This window comes from Tauraco erythrolophus, chromosome 3 (assembly GCF_009769465.1).
Source record: "Tauraco erythrolophus isolate bTauEry1 chromosome 3, bTauEry1.pri, whole genome shotgun sequence".
Classification (NCBI taxonomy): domain Eukaryota; kingdom Metazoa; phylum Chordata; class Aves; order Musophagiformes; family Musophagidae; genus Tauraco; species Tauraco erythrolophus.
The window spans coordinates 90,576,751-90,594,623 of record NC_141467.1 but is presented as its reverse complement, the minus strand read 5'-3'; the positions used below and the strand labels follow the sequence as shown (position 1 = coordinate 90,594,623).

General features: G+C 42.8%; 1 protein-coding gene across 1 annotated transcript; it reads right to left on the bottom strand.

Moving 5' to 3' along the window:
- Positions 1-5,361: 5,361 nt before the first annotated feature.
- Positions 5,362-15,687, bottom strand: MAL2 (mal, T cell differentiation protein 2). Its single transcript, XM_086609536.1, has 4 exons — positions 15,553-15,687; positions 13,013-13,183; positions 8,009-8,167; positions 5,362-5,433 (listed from the first exon to the last, which is right to left on the bottom strand). Exons 1-4 carry the CDS (start codon positions 15,685-15,687, stop codon positions 5,362-5,364), a joined length of 537 nt encoding a protein of 178 aa, XP_086465662.1.
- Between the last annotated feature and the right edge of the window lie 2,186 nt (positions 15,688-17,873).

Below are 17,873 nucleotides of genomic sequence, written 5' to 3'. Positions count from 1 at the left end.
TGACAAAGTAATGTTGAAAGCTAATCGTTCGTGGGCACTGTGAGTAGAACTGCCCAAGCGTGTAATCAGATCACGAGGGAGCCCCAGCACCTTTGTACAGGGCGATGGGGCTGTGTGAGGTCCCAGCTCTGCAGTACGAGGAGTGCAGAAGGACCCTTTTCTCTGCAAGGCACCTCTCTGGGCTTCTTCTGAGCTGTTGTTTCTTGTGTCACACCGCTAGTCCGGTGACATAGGCCACACTTTGCTGAGATGACCAGGAAAGGTGTTTGGATGAGATTAAAATCTCCAGTAATTCTTTTAAGATTACCGGTAATGCTGCAATCACGTATAGATCCACAGGGCTCAGTCCTTGCACAAGAGAGTCTCTGGAGCCAGGCACAGTAAGTCTGACATTGGATGTGCTGGACATAAGTGTATGAATATTTTGTCCATGATTTCCAGAATCCTTACAGATATTTGCAATAATACCACAGAAAGAAAGGTGTTAAAACCACACCTAGACATAATCTCACTTGATCATTGTGTTCCCTTGAAAGGTAGCTTGACAAGTTAGTTGCCAAAACTTAGCTCAGGTTTCTGAACCGAAAGGTGCCGTGTCCTGGCAGGCTTAAGGCAGGTAATAGTTTGCTAACGCCAAGAATTTAAGGCTCAAACATGCTGTATAGCAGGAAGCGGCTGAAACCTGCAGATTCCTGAGGACCTGTTTCCTCTCTTAAAATGCAGGAGATAGATCAACACCTCAAACAGGAACTCGATGTAGCCTGTTTACAATTGGATAATCAAAATTTAAGGTCAGAACACCCAGAAACTACGATGTTTGATCTAGGAATGCCAATTTGGCACGTTAAACCTCCCTTTGACTCATAATCCTTCACAAACAGTCATTCTACCTTTTAACCCCTTGTAAGTCATTGACAGAGTAATATCACCATGGCAGAGACAGAAGTGGGACGGGTCACATACCATCTATGCTGTACTGCTTCCTTCCTGCCGCAGCGTGCAGCTGTACGGGCTACTGGGCAAGGCACCGACCTCTCCCTTGAGAAACCAGGTTTCCTTATCCTGCTCCACCGCAGACCTCCCGTGCGAGGCCTTCAGCAAGCAAGCTGCTCGGTGTCTCTCCGTCTGAGTTTCCCACCTGTGAAATGATAATAGTGCTTCTCCTCTCCCCAGGAGCACCTTGAGGATAAATACAGTAAATTCTGAGCTGCTCAGGTTAGGAAGGGGTTTAGATAAGAACCATAATGGACCTAAAGAAACTTAAGCTAGTGGGAGAAAGGGAAACAGTCATGCTGAACTCAGCTTCTAAAAAAAAAAAAATTAAATACTTTCCATTGATGTTTATTGATTTTAGTACATCAGATTTACTTTTTCTTTGTGTCTCAACAAAGACCGACGTGTCATGACCAATTGTACAAAACACAGCTAAGGAAGAAATACAACATGTTCTCTCACTTTCAGGTTTTTCTTTTTGTGAGATTGAAAAGAGCAACATTCTATTTGCATCTCAGTTTGAGAACTGTGATTTGCTGTTATCCACAGATGAGACCCAGGAAGACTTTCTGGACAACTTGGACAGCCTGGCAACTGAGCGTGAAATGCATCGGGACACCAGTGTTCAGAGACTGATTTCACAGTACAGAGATAAAAATGGGACAAACGAGCTATCAGAGTTTTAAGCTCTCTTAACATTATTCTTTCAAATTCAGATGGGAAAATGCTGAATATCAACATTTTTTAAAGTTACAAAGCAAATGTAAAAATACAATGATTAGAGGAAGCCAATAGGATTCAGCATTGTCATCTGGTTTTGGAAGCTAAAGAGAAAGAAGTCACTGGTCTAGCGATTTTCCAGCACCTTTTCTTTAACTTTCTCTGAAGGGCACAGATCTGTGTCATCACTGGTTCTGTTTCTCTCACCTTCTACAGCTGTGTTTGACAGCTGCGCTTTAAGGCAGCATTTTACAGCAGCGCAACTTTACTCAAGAGTTACAACGAACGTATATGGCCAGAGAAATCATGAGAATCTGAACAGACTGATCAATCCTGTACCTATCAATAACCCCTGCAGGACCTGTGTCACATTGGGTTATTTCCAGGCACTCAGTGAGACAGAAGCAGAGTCAGGACTTCTGGGAAGCACTTGCCACACGCATTTTCTGAGCAAGTTCTAACAAAGTTTTAGCTTTCTAAAACGTGTGCTTTTATTTCTCTTCAGCAACAAGCAACAAACTGTTGCTTCTCTCTGCACCCTTTGAAGGAAAGTCTCCTTAGAGAGAGCTTATTTACCAGCAGCTACTACACAGTAGTATCTAAAATACCATGAAATATTCTCTGATTCTAAGAGTAGGGACCTTCATGGTATCTTAGATATTCCTGCACTGCAGCTTCACACCAGAGATATTTGATGAAAACACTATTTGGCATCTGTGCTCTCATTCCTTTCACCTAAAATTCATTGAGATAAATTATCTCCCTATGTCCTCCCCTACTCCTTCCATTCTTTGGAGAGGTCTAAGCTTGTGTTCTCCAAGGCTTGGGGGAATTTTTGTACAGGGAAGAGTGAGATTTAGTAGAACCAGCTTGCATGTATCACCTATAGTACCTATCACAAGGATTACATGTTATTCCCATATCAGCATTTGCACACAGACATCCGAGCATGCACATACCATTTCTGAGTCACACCTATCTTTTTAGCTCCCTATATAAAGTTATACAAAATTAACTACTGGCTTTTTTTCCTTTTTTTTTTTTTTTTTTTGAAAGAAGGTAGCTCGTTGTTCTGGTGTGTCCTCCCTTAGATCCTCCTCAAAGTACAGCAAAACTTGCCTGCATACTAACAGAAAATTTCCATTCTTTCACTCCTTTTCAGCTATGAAAGTCGTTCTTCATTACTGTAGTTTTTACCTTTATCTCCTCTCTGCCCTTTGTTTGCCTTTGGTACTTAAGAAGGAAAGTTCAGCCTTTCCTCACTATACAAACAGTTTCCATGCTACGCTAAGCACACTCTGCTATCTGGACTTCTACAAGTAGCTTAAGAGACTTCAATAGCACCCATGAATCATAATCTTTACACCTCAGGTTTGAACTCAGAGATCAGACACAAACACCAACTGAACTTGGACAGCTTTTTAATTGACACCATGTGTGGGATTCATACTCTGTTGGTTTAAAAACGCAAAAAGTTAAGATCTTTCCCCCATCATCCCAGTTGGCTGCAGAGACGGTAGCCGTGGCATGCGTTGTCTGCGGTGTGCAGCGCACATCCAGGTTGGAGAATGCAGGAGAAACCACACCAAAGACCAGCACCCATTTGCAAGGCTGTTGTAGGTGACCTTACTGTTCTCCTCACTAATACTCATGTTGTGTCACATGGCAAATAGCTGTGTGATATTAGCACCAATGTAATTGTGCCTTGTCGAGAAATCTTAGCCTTAATTTTATATGTCTAGCATCAGGTCAGTCAAAATAGCAAGGCAGTTTTTTGATAATTTCCAAAGACAGAATTAATAACCAGACTACTGTTGTAAATATATTAAGTTATTTTAATGCTACTTAGCATAAGTCTTTGTTATATACTTTCATCCATATAGTCCAGTGTAAATGTTTTTTATACAATATTTTTACAAGTATACGGCTCTAGATAAAATGTTCACAAAATAAGTTTCAATGCAAGCAGAGAAGTAGAAAAAAAAAATCAGGCAGAGTACAAAATCTTTGGAAGATAAAAATTTCAGAAAACAAGATATACGAAAACATCCCATTGCAGTAATTCAGGACGACCGAGTGGTTCCAGTAGTCAGAAGGGCTGCCACCCACTGCTGTGTCATCCATAAGAACCTGTCCTGGGTCAGCAGGGACTGCAGGGAACTACTGAAGGTGGATGGCTCTCAGAGATCCTTGTACCGGACAAGTTTGATAAAGTAACCTTCACAGCAGGCACCCGTGTTGGCTCAAGGAGAATGAGTAGGCCTAGGAATGAAGAAAGTCCTGTCTTCCCTTACCCAACCACTGCTGGTCTCTGCGGAATATTCAGATGCACTGGCAAGATGTGGTGAGCAAGATGTTTTACGAATGACAGGGAGCCTTTATTCTTCCAGGTTATCAATTTGGCACTATTCACAAGAGCAAAAATTATTTACTAGTATTATAAAAAAAAAAGGTTCACCATCTGCAAAATGGCGTGAGTGTTAGGGAGCAGAGCACAACGCTATCATTTAGTTTTGTTAAATTAATTTTCTGTATGTAATATTGCATGTCATTATACAACAGGGATGTCCAAGAGAGGCTAAATTAAACTTCATTCGTGCCAAAAGCAAACTCCATAGTGGGTGGACCGCTTTGCATTCCATTGCTTTCAGTAAGATGTTGCATAGGCATCTGTCCAAATAAAAACACCTTTACAACACTGCATGTTTAGAATGCAACAAATAACACACTGCAAGAATTGAGGTCAGACATTATTCACCATTTGGTTACATTCCATTCAAATGATGTTGACTCACATAATAAGTAACAAACGCAGCACTTGAAGTAACAAAAACAAAGCTGTACTCCAACAAAGACAAACAGTGCAAATATTCCTATTAAACAAAAATATACCATGTATATACACACACAACACAAATGCACTGTTTTGTTTTGCAGTATAAATAGATCTGATTAAGCTAAATTCCTAAAACTTAAGAACTACTGACTGACAGTCCAAAACAATTTCCATCTACTAAGGAACACAGTAAGCTCTAAGGATCAGGTGACCATAGCTGGATATGGCTATAAAAGAGTACCAAAAGATTTAATCGGATGGATATTTAAAATATTTTCTCTGTACATCAAAGTTAATAACATATATAGTAAGTTGGTATCACAAAGTCAGCTTGGGCTCTGATCACGCAAGGAGCAGCAGGCACAAAACCCATGCCTCGACATGGAGCCTCAAGGCTCTGCCTGTGTGGAGCACCCCAAATTGCTGCAAAACATTTAAGGCTTGATCCCAGGACTTAACAATGGGGGAACGTTTTAGCTGCCTATGCAGTTAATATGTTGCTTTAGTTTCCATTTTCTTCCTCTTCTGATTTAGCACTAGAGTTCTGCTATCTGCTGAAGACACATCTGTTTATCCCTGAACTCCATAATACCACACAATGAGTACACAATAAAAGTAAAAATTAGGAAGGAAAGAGATGGAAACTTGTTTTTTGATAAGGAAATCCTGATTAGGGGTTATTTGTATTTCAGCACTTTAAAACAGATTTTAAGAAAAAAAAGTCTTTTTGGAATTAGATTACAGTAAAACAGACAAGTAGCGCTTAATTTGATCTGAAGTGGAACACTCAAGCATTAACCTCTCTTCAACTGCTATAGCCTCCATCTCCTGAATGCCAGGGCTGTGCTGCAACCATAACAAACAGCTGTTGCAAAGGCAAAAATCTAGAAGAAAAGCATGGAAAAAAAGAACAAAAAAGAAAAAAAGTGAATCATACGTTATATTGTTTTACATTTTTTTTTTATTCTAAATCAATACAGGAACACAAATGATTTAAAAGTTACCTCCCGCAGCCAAAACGCTTAAGGTAAAGTTAGGTTTGGGATCCTCTGAAGTTTTCCCATTAACTCCCCTGTTATAACCCCATGTTATTGCTTTTAACTTACTTCCTTGCTTGAGAAGACATTTTGAAATTGAATATGAAACAGAACGTCTGCCTGCATGAGTTATGGTACCAACCAATCCTGTGCGTACGTACACAGCGTGTTTCAGTTTTCTCTTATCTAGGCTGATTAAACATTAATCTCAGATTTAATTCCAAGTGAATGCCTTTATCAGCAAACTACTAAGACGACATCCCTCTAAACAGCAGAGCTCTTTTGCTTGCAGAAATACAGAAACAGCTTCAAGTCTGGCCTCCTTGACCAGACAACCAGCCACTAGAACAACTTCCTGAGAAACACCAGGAAGTTGCTATTGCTCAAGAACTGAACTGAACAGATTTGAACTGAAGGACATGCCACAGCAAACTTGAACATATAATGTAAACCAGAAGGAAAAAATGAGAAACTGAACCGCTGAAAGAAATAGTTTCTTATATTGTCCAGTGCTAATGACGAATGCTGTCTCTTAGAACATACGAATTCAAACTTGTCGTAACAACCTATCCCTGGCTTCCCATACAAGTGTTAATTTGACAATAAAGTTTTGAATAGATGTTACACCGTAGAACTACCACCCAAATCAAATGAACACGTATATTTTTAATCATAGAATGGTTAGGGTTGAAAGGGACCTCAAAGATCATCTAGTTCCAACTCCCCTGCCATGGGCAGGGAAACCCTCAACTACACCAGGTTGCCCAAAGCCTCATCCAACCTGGCCTTGAACACTTCCATAGTATACAAAAATAATTTTAAAAGACAAAATGTTAGCAACCTTTTATTTTTTTTCCATGTAGAACACAAGACTGTTTTAATGAAACGTTTCGAAGGATTACAATTTTTTTTGTGTATGTCCTGACTTTCTAATTATATACTTTCTGAAAAAATGCAAAGATGCTAAAGACTACAGTTATCTGATTCACCATTTCCCAGTATCTCTTAATAAAAAATACTGAGGCAAGGTATAAAAGAGCCTTCACCTCCCCTATCTTGACAGGGATTTGAGGGGCTTGAAGAACTTAATTCTCCCTTGGAAAAACAGTATGGAAGGGGGAAAGGGTGTCTTGGAGTCCCCAGTATCCTGCTGTCAGACAAAATCACTAAAGTGACCATATATTCAGTGGGATCTGAACACACTGAACAAGGATAGATGAGCTACACTGAAGGGTAGAATTTGAGATACTTGCTTAGTATAAAGCCTCCATCAGTTCAGGCAGAGCTCTGAGTCACCACCTCTGCCCTTGTGCCATATGGCCATACAGGGATCGGATGTGCTCAAGTGTGTTACTGGCAAGTCAGTAATGGTGAGGCACTCTGGACTGGGGGACTGACATGCCCACCGTACCCCTTCACAGACTGGCTTGACAAAGCAAAAGGCCTCTCCTTTTTATTCTCCTCTTGCAGAGAGAATGTGAACCTTACACTTTATGTTCATCTGTTTTTATCTTAAGATGAACTGAAGCGGTTTAGTGTGCAAAATTTACGGTGTGTTTAGTTTTAAGGACAAAAGATACCCACAGAGGGTTTTAGAAGCTTAATAAATATATACAGTTCCCTGAGGCATGCAAGACCCCTCTAGATGGTACAAACAAATAAGAGCAGTAGTTTCGGTTCTTTCAGTTAAGCCCACAGGCACACCTCTATTTGCCCTTCAGGAGGTCCAGGCAGGGAGAAAGCTAGAGCCTGGTATATTTTCTGACTCAGCAACACACACCCACATCACCAGATACAGTGATTCAATGATGATGCAACTACAGTGAGAAAAATGCAGTCGGAGCTCAGGCTACCAATAAAAGCACTCTAACCCTTGCCGTAAGAGACAGCAGGGCCCTTACAGATAACTTTTATGCCTGATGTAGTAAATATGTATCTGGAGCTTCACAAGGAGCTAGACCAAGGTTTTTTCCCAACGACATGTTCAGGAATGGTATACAGATGGTAAAAATGGTACAAAAATTTAGAAATGGTACAAAAAAAGCAAATGAAAGTTTGAGCACAGGCATGGAATTCACACCTGATGCTTTGATGAAGGCTCCGTTATATTTTTCTTCTATTCTAACAACCAACATTGCTTTTACAAAATATCTTGTCTAAAAACTATAAGCTGTAGTGATCATACATTTCAAACACTATAGTGAAGAGTACCAACTGAGCACCTATCGCACCAGCATTAGCTTATTCCAATATTATTTGCACGTCACTGGTAGACACTATATGCTGCTCTCAAAGACAATCCTTTCTCTCACAGCTTCTCTTATCTATTCCAGCTCGCTGTTAAGTTCCCAAGTTGAATGGTTGGCTACAGGGGCTTACAACAGACTTCTGCTCCCCAGATACAAATACATGAAATACATACCGAAGCTGCTATGCTTATGTTATATTCATGATCAGCTAGAATCTTCTCTTGTGCGGTGGAATTGAATCTGCGAGGAAAGTGATGCAGAGATGTAGTTGCTGCTTGCAGCAGAAAAGCTCCAAAATAAAAGACAAAAGTAGCCCCATGGAAAAGAAAATCCTGAAAAGCAAATAACAGAATCAGTCTGGGCTGCAATACGTATCTAATTTTTCTAGTCCCAGTACAAATGAAACCCAACACTGAAACATGAGACGAGCACTGATAACAGTAGTTTTAGATAAGCAGCATTAAATCCATCTCAGACCTTAACCTGCATGTGTTTCCACAGCTGCTTGGAATTATAAGCAACTCCCTGACATAATCAGTGGTAAAGGGCAACTTTTTCTCTCCCCAAACCCTATATTCTTTCGAATTAAGAGGCACGTGCTCATCTGTGTGAACACATGCTGACCTTTTAGATCACTTTAAAGCCATTGGAGCTTAGAGAACTCTCCCTTCATACAGCTTAGACAAAAAAGGAGGGACATACAGGCCAACTTTACCACAATTTAAGCAGTACCATACAAGCTTGCAGTCCCCTAAATCCCTTCTCAGCTGTAACCTAAGCTTCAGAAGTACCCCCTTCACACTTAAATTTTGCTTCTGTAAATGCCCAGAAGCACCTCAGCCTTGACACAGCTGAAGTTTACTTTCCAATACAATCAGAATCCAAGAGTTGAGGCATTTCCTCAACGCTCTCTGACTTGGCTCTACTCAAAATACAGTAATTTGGAAGTACTTCATGATACTGTGGAAAAAAACGCCTGAGACTTTAGAGGACAGGAGTTAGGATTTCCTTTAAATATGCTTCTCTCTTGGCCTTCTCTAGGCGATTCCCTCCTCTGTGGTGAATGCTAGCTGAACAAAAGGTTTAAACATCTAACTCTCATTTCTGGATTCTATTATTGCACAGCACATGAAAAAGCAGCTCTGGTGCCTAAATCTCATTGTGGGTTGCATTTCAGAGTCCAGAGTTCCACACAGCAAGATCCAAGACATGTTCCAGTACAGTTTTAAAATGTCTAAAATATTCTTCCAATATCTCCTTCTGTTGTTGAGTCTGCAAAGCTGACATCTGCGTTGCACTCGGTGCCTGAATCTATACAACATATACTTGGTGCCTATCCCTGCGCAGGTCTGCAAAAGCCACAGCACAATTTTTTAAATTATACACAAGTATACGTATGCTTTTTGATGACATCCACAGCATACAGTCTATCTCCAGCACTACTGTATGCACTTTTAATTCACTTGAGTGCAGCGGACTACCAGTACGCCAAGAGCGAGAACCCAGGGCACACCACGTGTGAGTCCATCACAACAGCGACAGCATTCTCAGGCACTAGAAATCACTGTGCAACATCCTTACCTACTGACTGTCTGACGGCAAAGGGAGAATGTGCTGCGTTTCCCTGTTTAGAGAACTGTTTTTTTGGCAGATGTGAGATTTTCTTTTTATTGAAAGAATTTTCTTTTCAAACTCCATGGAACTTTTGTTCCATATTTGATAGCAGCTAAAGCTACTTAAATCACACCCTAGTCAGTTTTGGTAAGTTATGATAAAAGCTGCTACTAGTTTCCCATTCCACTTACATCAGGAAATAGTTTTCTCTTAATTAAGAATCATTTCATTGTTTGAGGTTAGGTCATAGAGTGTACTGTTTTTCTTAATGACTGCTAATTACTTGGAATCCAAATTTTGGCAAAATAGCTGCAGTAATTCCCAACTTCTGGTTTTGCATCCTCACTGGGTTGTTGGTTTTTTTTTTTTCCATTTAAAAAAACCAATTACTTCCTCTTGCAGTATCACCAGGAGGCCCCACTGACATCAACAGAACTGAGAAGATAAGGGGGCAGAGGATGGCTTCCTGACCTACCTGGATAGCCTTTATGTGCCAGGCTTGCCAGATCCCAAGCTTCGGGCATAATACACATTCCCTCAGTCTCCGGCTCTGCTGGGACGTCTGTACCTCATAGAAAAAAACAGTAGGGACCTACCCCAGCACCGGAGAAAAGGCAGTGCTCTGCTGCAGCCGGGGGAGGCATTTCTCCACCAGACACTGTTGTGGCTTCCCCCCGGCTCACTCAAGCTGGCAGATGGACACGCATATCGTTCATGCTATCGCCTACGCACACCACGTCAGACTGCGTGCAGGTGTGTGTTCACTGTGTGACAAACACCGGGCCTCATGTCACGGCCTGACATACCCGTCTTGTATTCCATATTTGTATTCCGTATTTGGATTCCAGCAACTTGAAAGGTCTGCGTAAAGCCACGGGTAATCAAGGACGTCCATTATTCTTGGGCTGCTAAATACCTAGCGTGCAACTCTGTCAGTGTTCCCGGCTGCACACTTTTGGCACCACTGCTCATGAAGGAGCACAAATAGCTCCATGAGGAAGACAGTGCTGACTGCATATAGGAGAGGTATTTTCAGAAGACAAACTCTTTAATTTCCTTCAGTCTCCTGCCAAACCCTCTAATTTCCTTCTCCTGGCAGCAATTACAGTGAAGCTGTGTAGCATCAATAAGGTTTCACGTTCATGTGGTTATGGTTTCTGTGACCAAAACCCCCAAGATCTTATGAGGGAAGGTTTTTTGGTAATTGCTAACATGGTGCCTAACCCTCCCTTGTCTCCACACTTGTATAATCATCAAAGCCTCACGCCAAGTGTGTGTAAAACACTACCAGATCTGCATGATATGTTAGTTTACATCGAATTTTGTGAACAAGTGTGCGGTGAGTCAGGCTGTAAAGGACAGTAATTGTCACACCATCTGGTTTAATGCAGTGACGTACCTCCATAAGGCCCATGTTTTCCCCCATCGTTTCACTGTGCAGCTTCTTATTTTTTAAGTACCTGTATCAGTATCGATGAAGCTACTTATGGCATAAGGTACTACTAAATGCAGTCCTGTCAGAACCCCATGCTATTTTTCAAACATACATTTAAACTCTTGGAGTCTTAAACCACATTAGTTCATGAATCTCTAAATGAAACTATAATCTCTAAACCAATACAACTAAGCCAGGACTCTTCCCATTTTTCATCTAATCTAATGACCTGTAGCTTCTGACTTCTATTGTATAGTTAATTTACGAAATAACAAACCCATATATTTATCTAAATACATGCTAACCTAAACCAAACAGGTACGCCTTTTTATTTTATAGTAATAAAAATAGTTTTAGTGTTTCTAGTAATTATTTATTTGCAACAGAAGGTAAAAAATCCTTCTGAAGTGTTGCTAAAGAGTTTAGTGCCAGCAAGTTACGGAACATTTTGGTACCTGAAAAGAGTGGTCAAATGACCTATCTAGTGTTATTTTTGTTGACAGCTGGAAGGGGCTGGATTTCAGCTACCATGTTAGAGATAAACCAATTCAATTCACTCTGCATTTATTTAAGATGTTGACTTAGTTACACAGCTTTTTAGATTAAGTTACAGAGTCCTACAGATGGAGCTTTTATACACATCACGTAGCAAGTTCCTGACATACAAAGTTTTTAGTAATTTATCATATACAAGGGGACAAAACTAACAGTACAACAAATCACTGCCAGCATCAAGTAGCCAATGTATAAGACACACTTACACAATTCTTATAAGACGAACGTTTGTATGGCATTTCCAATCTATAGAAGGCTATGCCCTCACCCAGCAACTCTCAAATACATGCATGATTATAGATTGGCAAACAGTTTCAATGAAACCCAGGACACTATTAATTTACTTCAGTTATGCACATGCTCAAGGGCTTTGTTGCATCATAATTTGTGAGGATGTCGCAGCATAAATCCCTGTAAAGGTCTCTGTAGTTGTAACTCATTATTAGTCTAACTACTGCCTGTATTGTGCTGGAAAGCTGACACTGTATGTATATGTGTTTGCTATCAAAGTGCTAAAGTTTGTTTTAATAGAATCCGGTCTGTTAATACTGAAGGCCTTTGAAGTTATCAGTTAGAGCCCCAAACTCATTAAGGTCTATGATTTGCTCTAAAGACCGTTTGTTTTAAGAGACTGTCTGTGAATAACTTGAACAGATAATTCCAAGTAAAAAACAGTTAATGACAACAAAGGAGTACATAAATTAGCAGCCAATAACCTGAGGTATCCATGTAGTTGGCGAAAACTGGAGCCAACAGCTTCCCTTTTTTAATAGGAAGGTACAGTCTGCGAGCACAAGCCATAACAATCCATTACAGCAAGAATCAAGTCTTGTCTTCACAATGAAGAAAAGCTGAGCAGAGTATAATGGTATCTGTAGTCTCACCAAGCTTCCTCTAAGAAAGATAAACATTAAGTTTCCTAAAAAGATATTAGGCTGTATCATACTGCCAGTTATGCTGTCTTTGACTACCTAAGATCTAACAGCCACTCACCAACGCTGCCCTAGCTTTAAGGATCTGACCCAAAAGTCAGCAGAAGACTTTCTAAGGAACAGGAGGAGACTTCCTGGGTGCTTTAGTCCAGTTGGTGCTATCTCAGACAACCACATCACACAATGGGTTCACAAATCTATCACTTCCTTGACGATACTAGATATATCTTTCTACCTCCCATTATTCACAGGCTATTACTACCACTTCTCTAATAGGCAGAAAACATTTTCTGATTTGCAGTCTGCAATTATTTCCGGCCATTTAAAGAAATTTGTTGTCATGCCTTGTTAAACTAGTTCTCTTCCTGCTGCTCGTGCATTTTATGTGCTCGTAGAGGACAAGTATACACCTTCAACCAGTTTCAAATGCTGGGCTCTTTCAGCCTCCACCATAAAACAGGTCCTGTATTTCCTCTGTCATCCTTGTAGTCCTACTCTTTCTAGTTTTGAATTCCTCTGTTTTGAAAAACTTTCTGCTAAAACAGAAGGCCAGGCATTAAGCCTTAGGATCAGTACTTCTCATGAAATGATTTTCAGTTTATAAAACAAAGGAATCCTTAAATACAGAAAAAAAATCTTACCGTCTGGTTCCAGTTGACAGCAATTCTATTTGCATAACCGAAGAGGAACACACACAGGAACACAATGGACAGGAACCACGCAGTCACCGCTACAAACATCACCCATCCCTGCAGCAGCGGCAGTGGAACGTGGGTAGAAGCTACCAAAATCCAGACTATTGTTCCAAATAGCTGCAAGGAAAGGAATACAGACGATGAACTGAGAGATAAATTTTATTCAGTACGTTCTGCCTAAGAACTAATACCACACATCAACACGTCCTCAGGTTGCTTTTATGAACCAAGAGGACATACTTCAAAAGTACTCAGAGAGCCCAAGTGCCATTCTCAGAAATGATAAGCACTAAGTGGCAGTAAGATGAAGCCACTCTGAAATTCTGAAAAGCTCTTAAAACAATCTTGAAAACGGTATTTACAAACCCAGGTGACTTGCTGCTCAAAATTTTAGCCTTACTCTCATTTTCATGGAAATATAAGAAATGTGAAAACATGGTTCACACATACAAACCTCCCTATATATACACTAAAGTCAGCATGACAAGGATGTACATCAGATTTGAATTCAATCTCATAGAGTTTAGTTTTATACTCCTAATCAGACAAGATACAGAAATGAAACTGCATCCTCTTTTTCAATGCATTTGTAATAAAACTCTGAAAAAGAACATATTAAGCAATAAAGTGAAAGAGAAAACTAGAATGCAGAATAAGGCAAGTTATAAATTTTGTTGTAACGAATTATCATAACCCAGGGAAGAATTCAGCACCACCAATTTTCTTTTCAGCATACTGATCACAGCAAATGAGTGGTGGGGATGCTGTGCTTTGATGGGCTGATGGAGAATTTACGCGCTTTAAGGCTTCCCTGGTTTAATCGACTCTTGGCCTAATGAAGGGTACTATCTTTCGCTGCAAATCCTGCCTCTTTATAAAAAAGTATAACTGGAGAAAATTGCAATTGCCATCTGAAGTATGTTCATTTATTACAGAATTATTTAACTTCATAATTCAACCCGCTGCGTAGTGACAGCTACAATCAATTCCCAAGCAAGTTACTACTTTCCTGTTTAAATCTTACAGATTTACAACTACAAAGTCAGGCGGCATTTTCACATCCAGAGACTTTTCTTTTGAATCAAGATTGGATGACAGATACCTTTCAAAAGATGCCTACTATAAAATTGATTGGTTCCTCTCTCATGCTACATTGCAGCATATATGTAAAGATGCATTGCTAGTCTCAGCTCAAAACTCCCAAGGGTTTATGTGGCAGCCTTCAAGTTGTTCTCTAGGGTTCCTTTTTCAGCTGCTGTGAAGAACCAAACTAGTTTCTCTAGTTTCACAAGACTCCAGGTGTAGTCTGTTACTCTGAGACCAGATAGTGACAGGCAGTGAGGAAGCAGAAGGGACAGCAGAAAGTGTTAAACAAAAAGCAACGACACATGAAACGTTTTCAGTATTTTGAATGTGCAACCTTGCAGGCTTCTTTAAAAATAAATTTAGAAATCTACCATAGAGCCTGCCAATCTCAGTGCCCACTGCTGTGCCACTTCCTTCATGCTGTACCACTTCAGCTCGGCTGCAGGTGTGTATAATATGTTGGCCAACCTAATTGACCTTTCGTCCCCACTGACTCAGGGACTGATTTGGCACCTGGGCTTGTGCTCTGAGCTCTTTGCTCGGGTGCAGTTTTACAGCTGGCAGGGTGGGATCCACCTCACGGACTGGGGCCCAAGCGGTAGTCAGTTCAGACCTCAAGGGAAAAAAACCAAGCAACTTAATAAAATCAGATGAGTTATGCTAAGGGTTTTTTGGTGATGTGTTTTTTGGTTTAGTTTGTGGTTTTTTTTTTTTTGTTTTGGTTTGGGTTTTTTTGAATCCTACTAATTAGCACCACGGTTCTGCCTAGCCTCACATTCAGCCTCAGCTCAAAGGTCCTCAGCGCCGTACACCAGTAAGGTCTTACACGCACAAGAAATTAACCACGCTCGTAGGAGTTTGCCCAGGACCCGTAACGCACGGACACGACCAAAACCAGCGTCACTCGCCATGGCGGGGTTTTGGGTCTGGGGCTCTCAAAGCCCACGATGGCTTAACCCCATCTCTGCGCGCCTCCCGGTGCCGCCCGGCCGGGGCGGGGGGAAGCGCCGCGCCGCTACCAGCGCCACCGCCACCCGGCCCGAGGTGAGCGAACGCGCCGGGGCAGCCCGGGGGGAGCGGGGACGGGTCCCGCTGCCCTTCCCGGCACAGCCCCGTGTCCCACACACCGGCCCCGCGGCCGCAGCTCCCCCCTGCCGCAGCCTCGGCCGCCCGCACCTTTGCCCCTCACAAAATGGCAGGTGAGGAGCGGGGGTGACGCGGGGCTGTTGCTCGGCCGTCCCCGGGCAGAGGCACGTCCCGCCGCGGCTCCGGGCACCACCGCCTCTGCGGGGCGAAGAGACGGGCACCGGGCAGCCGGGCGCGGAGCAGCGGCGGGGCGCTGAGGGGAAGGAAAAGAGCGGGAAGGCCGGCGGCCGCCCGTGACTCCCCCCCGCACTCACGATCTCCAGGAAGATGACGGCTCCCGAGTAGGTGCGCAGGATCTCCAGGCCGGAGGGCAAAGTGACCCGGGGGGGCGGGAAGTAGGGAGCGGGGTTGGGAGGCGGCGGCATGGACGAGGACCCCCTGGGCAACATGTTGCTGTGGCGGCTGCTGCGGCCGAGCGCGGTGGGGACGGCCGAGGCGCGGCCAGGTGGGCGAGGAGGAGGAGGAGGAAGGAGCAGGTGCGGGCGAGCCTGTGCGCGCCGCCTCCCTCCTGCCCGCCCCAGCGCCGCGCCCGCCTCGCCTCGCCCGGGCCTGGGCGGTCGTCCGCAGGGTGCCGGGGAGCGGGCCGCCCCGCCTCGCCGCTCCCGCACCGGGCCGCCCCGGACGGAGGCCGCGGCGGTGCTGGCGGGCAGCGGCACCGCCTCCCGGCGGGGCCGGGCTGAGGGCACCGGGCCCCCCGGCTCCCCCGAGGAGCCGCGCTGGGGCGGCCGGGGGCCGGTGGCGGCCCCGGGGGCGCGGCGAGCGCTCGCAGCGGGGCGCGGCCCGGCCCGGCCCGCCTCGTTCGCCAGTCCCGAGTCGGATCCAGCCGGACTCGCTTGGGGCGTTATTTCCTAATGCCGGTTTGCAAAAGGTTGTTGTTTACCTTCTGGTTACAAATACTTGAGGCTTCAAAATTATGAGGTTGCAACTTTTTTTTTTTCCCCCCATTCAAAATACATTTCATGTGTATTCTCCTTCAGTCTGACTGAACTGTGCACAGCTACTTAAAAGTAATGAAAAATGTTTATTTGACGTAAAACATAAAACGTTTGTTTTGGGTAGGCGAGGGTCTAGAAAGGTACACGTTCAGCAGACCACTTACAGTGCATTTCCTGATGCTTCTTAGTATAAATATCTCCCCCAGGTGAAGGATGTGACATCATCCAGCACTTTTCTTATTTTAACTTGTGTGGTTTAGGATGGGGTGTCCTGTTGCTGGGATGACTAAGCACTGTTTCAGCTGGTGTTATCCCGTGCTGTGTTTCTGGGTGTTTATCCTCAACACATACAGCTGTGATTTTAAAGATTACATTTTAAGAAGGTTTCATGCAAGTGTATGCAGCTGCTCCGGAGGCTGAACCAGCTAGGGCATTGACACTGTTTTTCTTTATTTTCAGATGTGTGATGTCTCCCAGTTTTGCTTTTGTGATGACAAGAAACACCTCAGCCTGAGATGCCTGTCACCCCAGTCCAAATTCTAGGTGGGGAGCAGTTGGCTTCCAGCATACCTAATACATAAATACGTTTGGGACACTTCTAAAATGGAGTAATACCTGCTTAGCTTTTAAATCACGGCTGCTAAAGGAGGAAAAAGCAACAGTTTGTATTCCTTTTTGTGCTCTCTCCTCGTCCTTGCGCCTGTTGTAGCTGGATGCACTGTTAGGAAGCTGGAGATGTGAGATTGAATGCCCTTCAGGCTAAGAAAAGCACTGGCTTGGCCTCCCCTCTTTTCTGAGTGCTTTACTCCATCGGTTATCAGATAAGAAGATGGATACCTCTTATTCCTCCTCTAGATCTATTTTGGAAGTGAACCTTGTGTCCCATCCATTTATCTTCAGGGAAGGGCTCCGAGCTCTGGAGGCACATGCCTACAGGTCCTGATGTGGGTGTTTTGGAAGGGAATGGGATTCAGACTTGTGTCTAAGTGATTAGATGTAGTTGGTTCGTTTTTGGGATTGCATTCTGGAGACCATATGTCCAATTAATTTCACAGTCTGGCCCTAAATCTGTTGAGACTGCCCTGCAGAGGGAGGAATCTGAGTGGGTGGAAAGTTGGGTTGATCAGTTTATGATTTGGAACAAGAAATGTGATTATCCTTATCTTACACAAAGGAAGTACAAATAACACTTGGTCATAAACATTTCCAGTTTTATTATTCAGCCACGCAGTTAATCTGTGTGAACTCCAGCACTGGATTTTACTGATGATTACATACCATGTGCAGTCATTTTTGTCTTGCCTGTAAGTATCAGTAATTTTAACCTGTACGTTCCTTTTAACACTGATTTTCTTGAATTTTAGGAGTTTTCACTGTAAAGTCTTAGGTTTCACTGCTAGATGTACATATACACAAATAGCCTTAAAGCAGATTTATGGCAATACTTCTTCCTAGATCATACTCATTTGAGTGAAAGTAGCCGTTTAAACTATTTTTACTGGTAGCACTCGCTTCAGTGCCATGTGAGATTCTTCATATATGGATTCATATACTGTTTGAATCTTTAAAAATCTGGATTCTTTAAGAGATTAGCATCAGGATTGCATTTTTAAGTTTCCATGACAAAAGTACATGTTTGT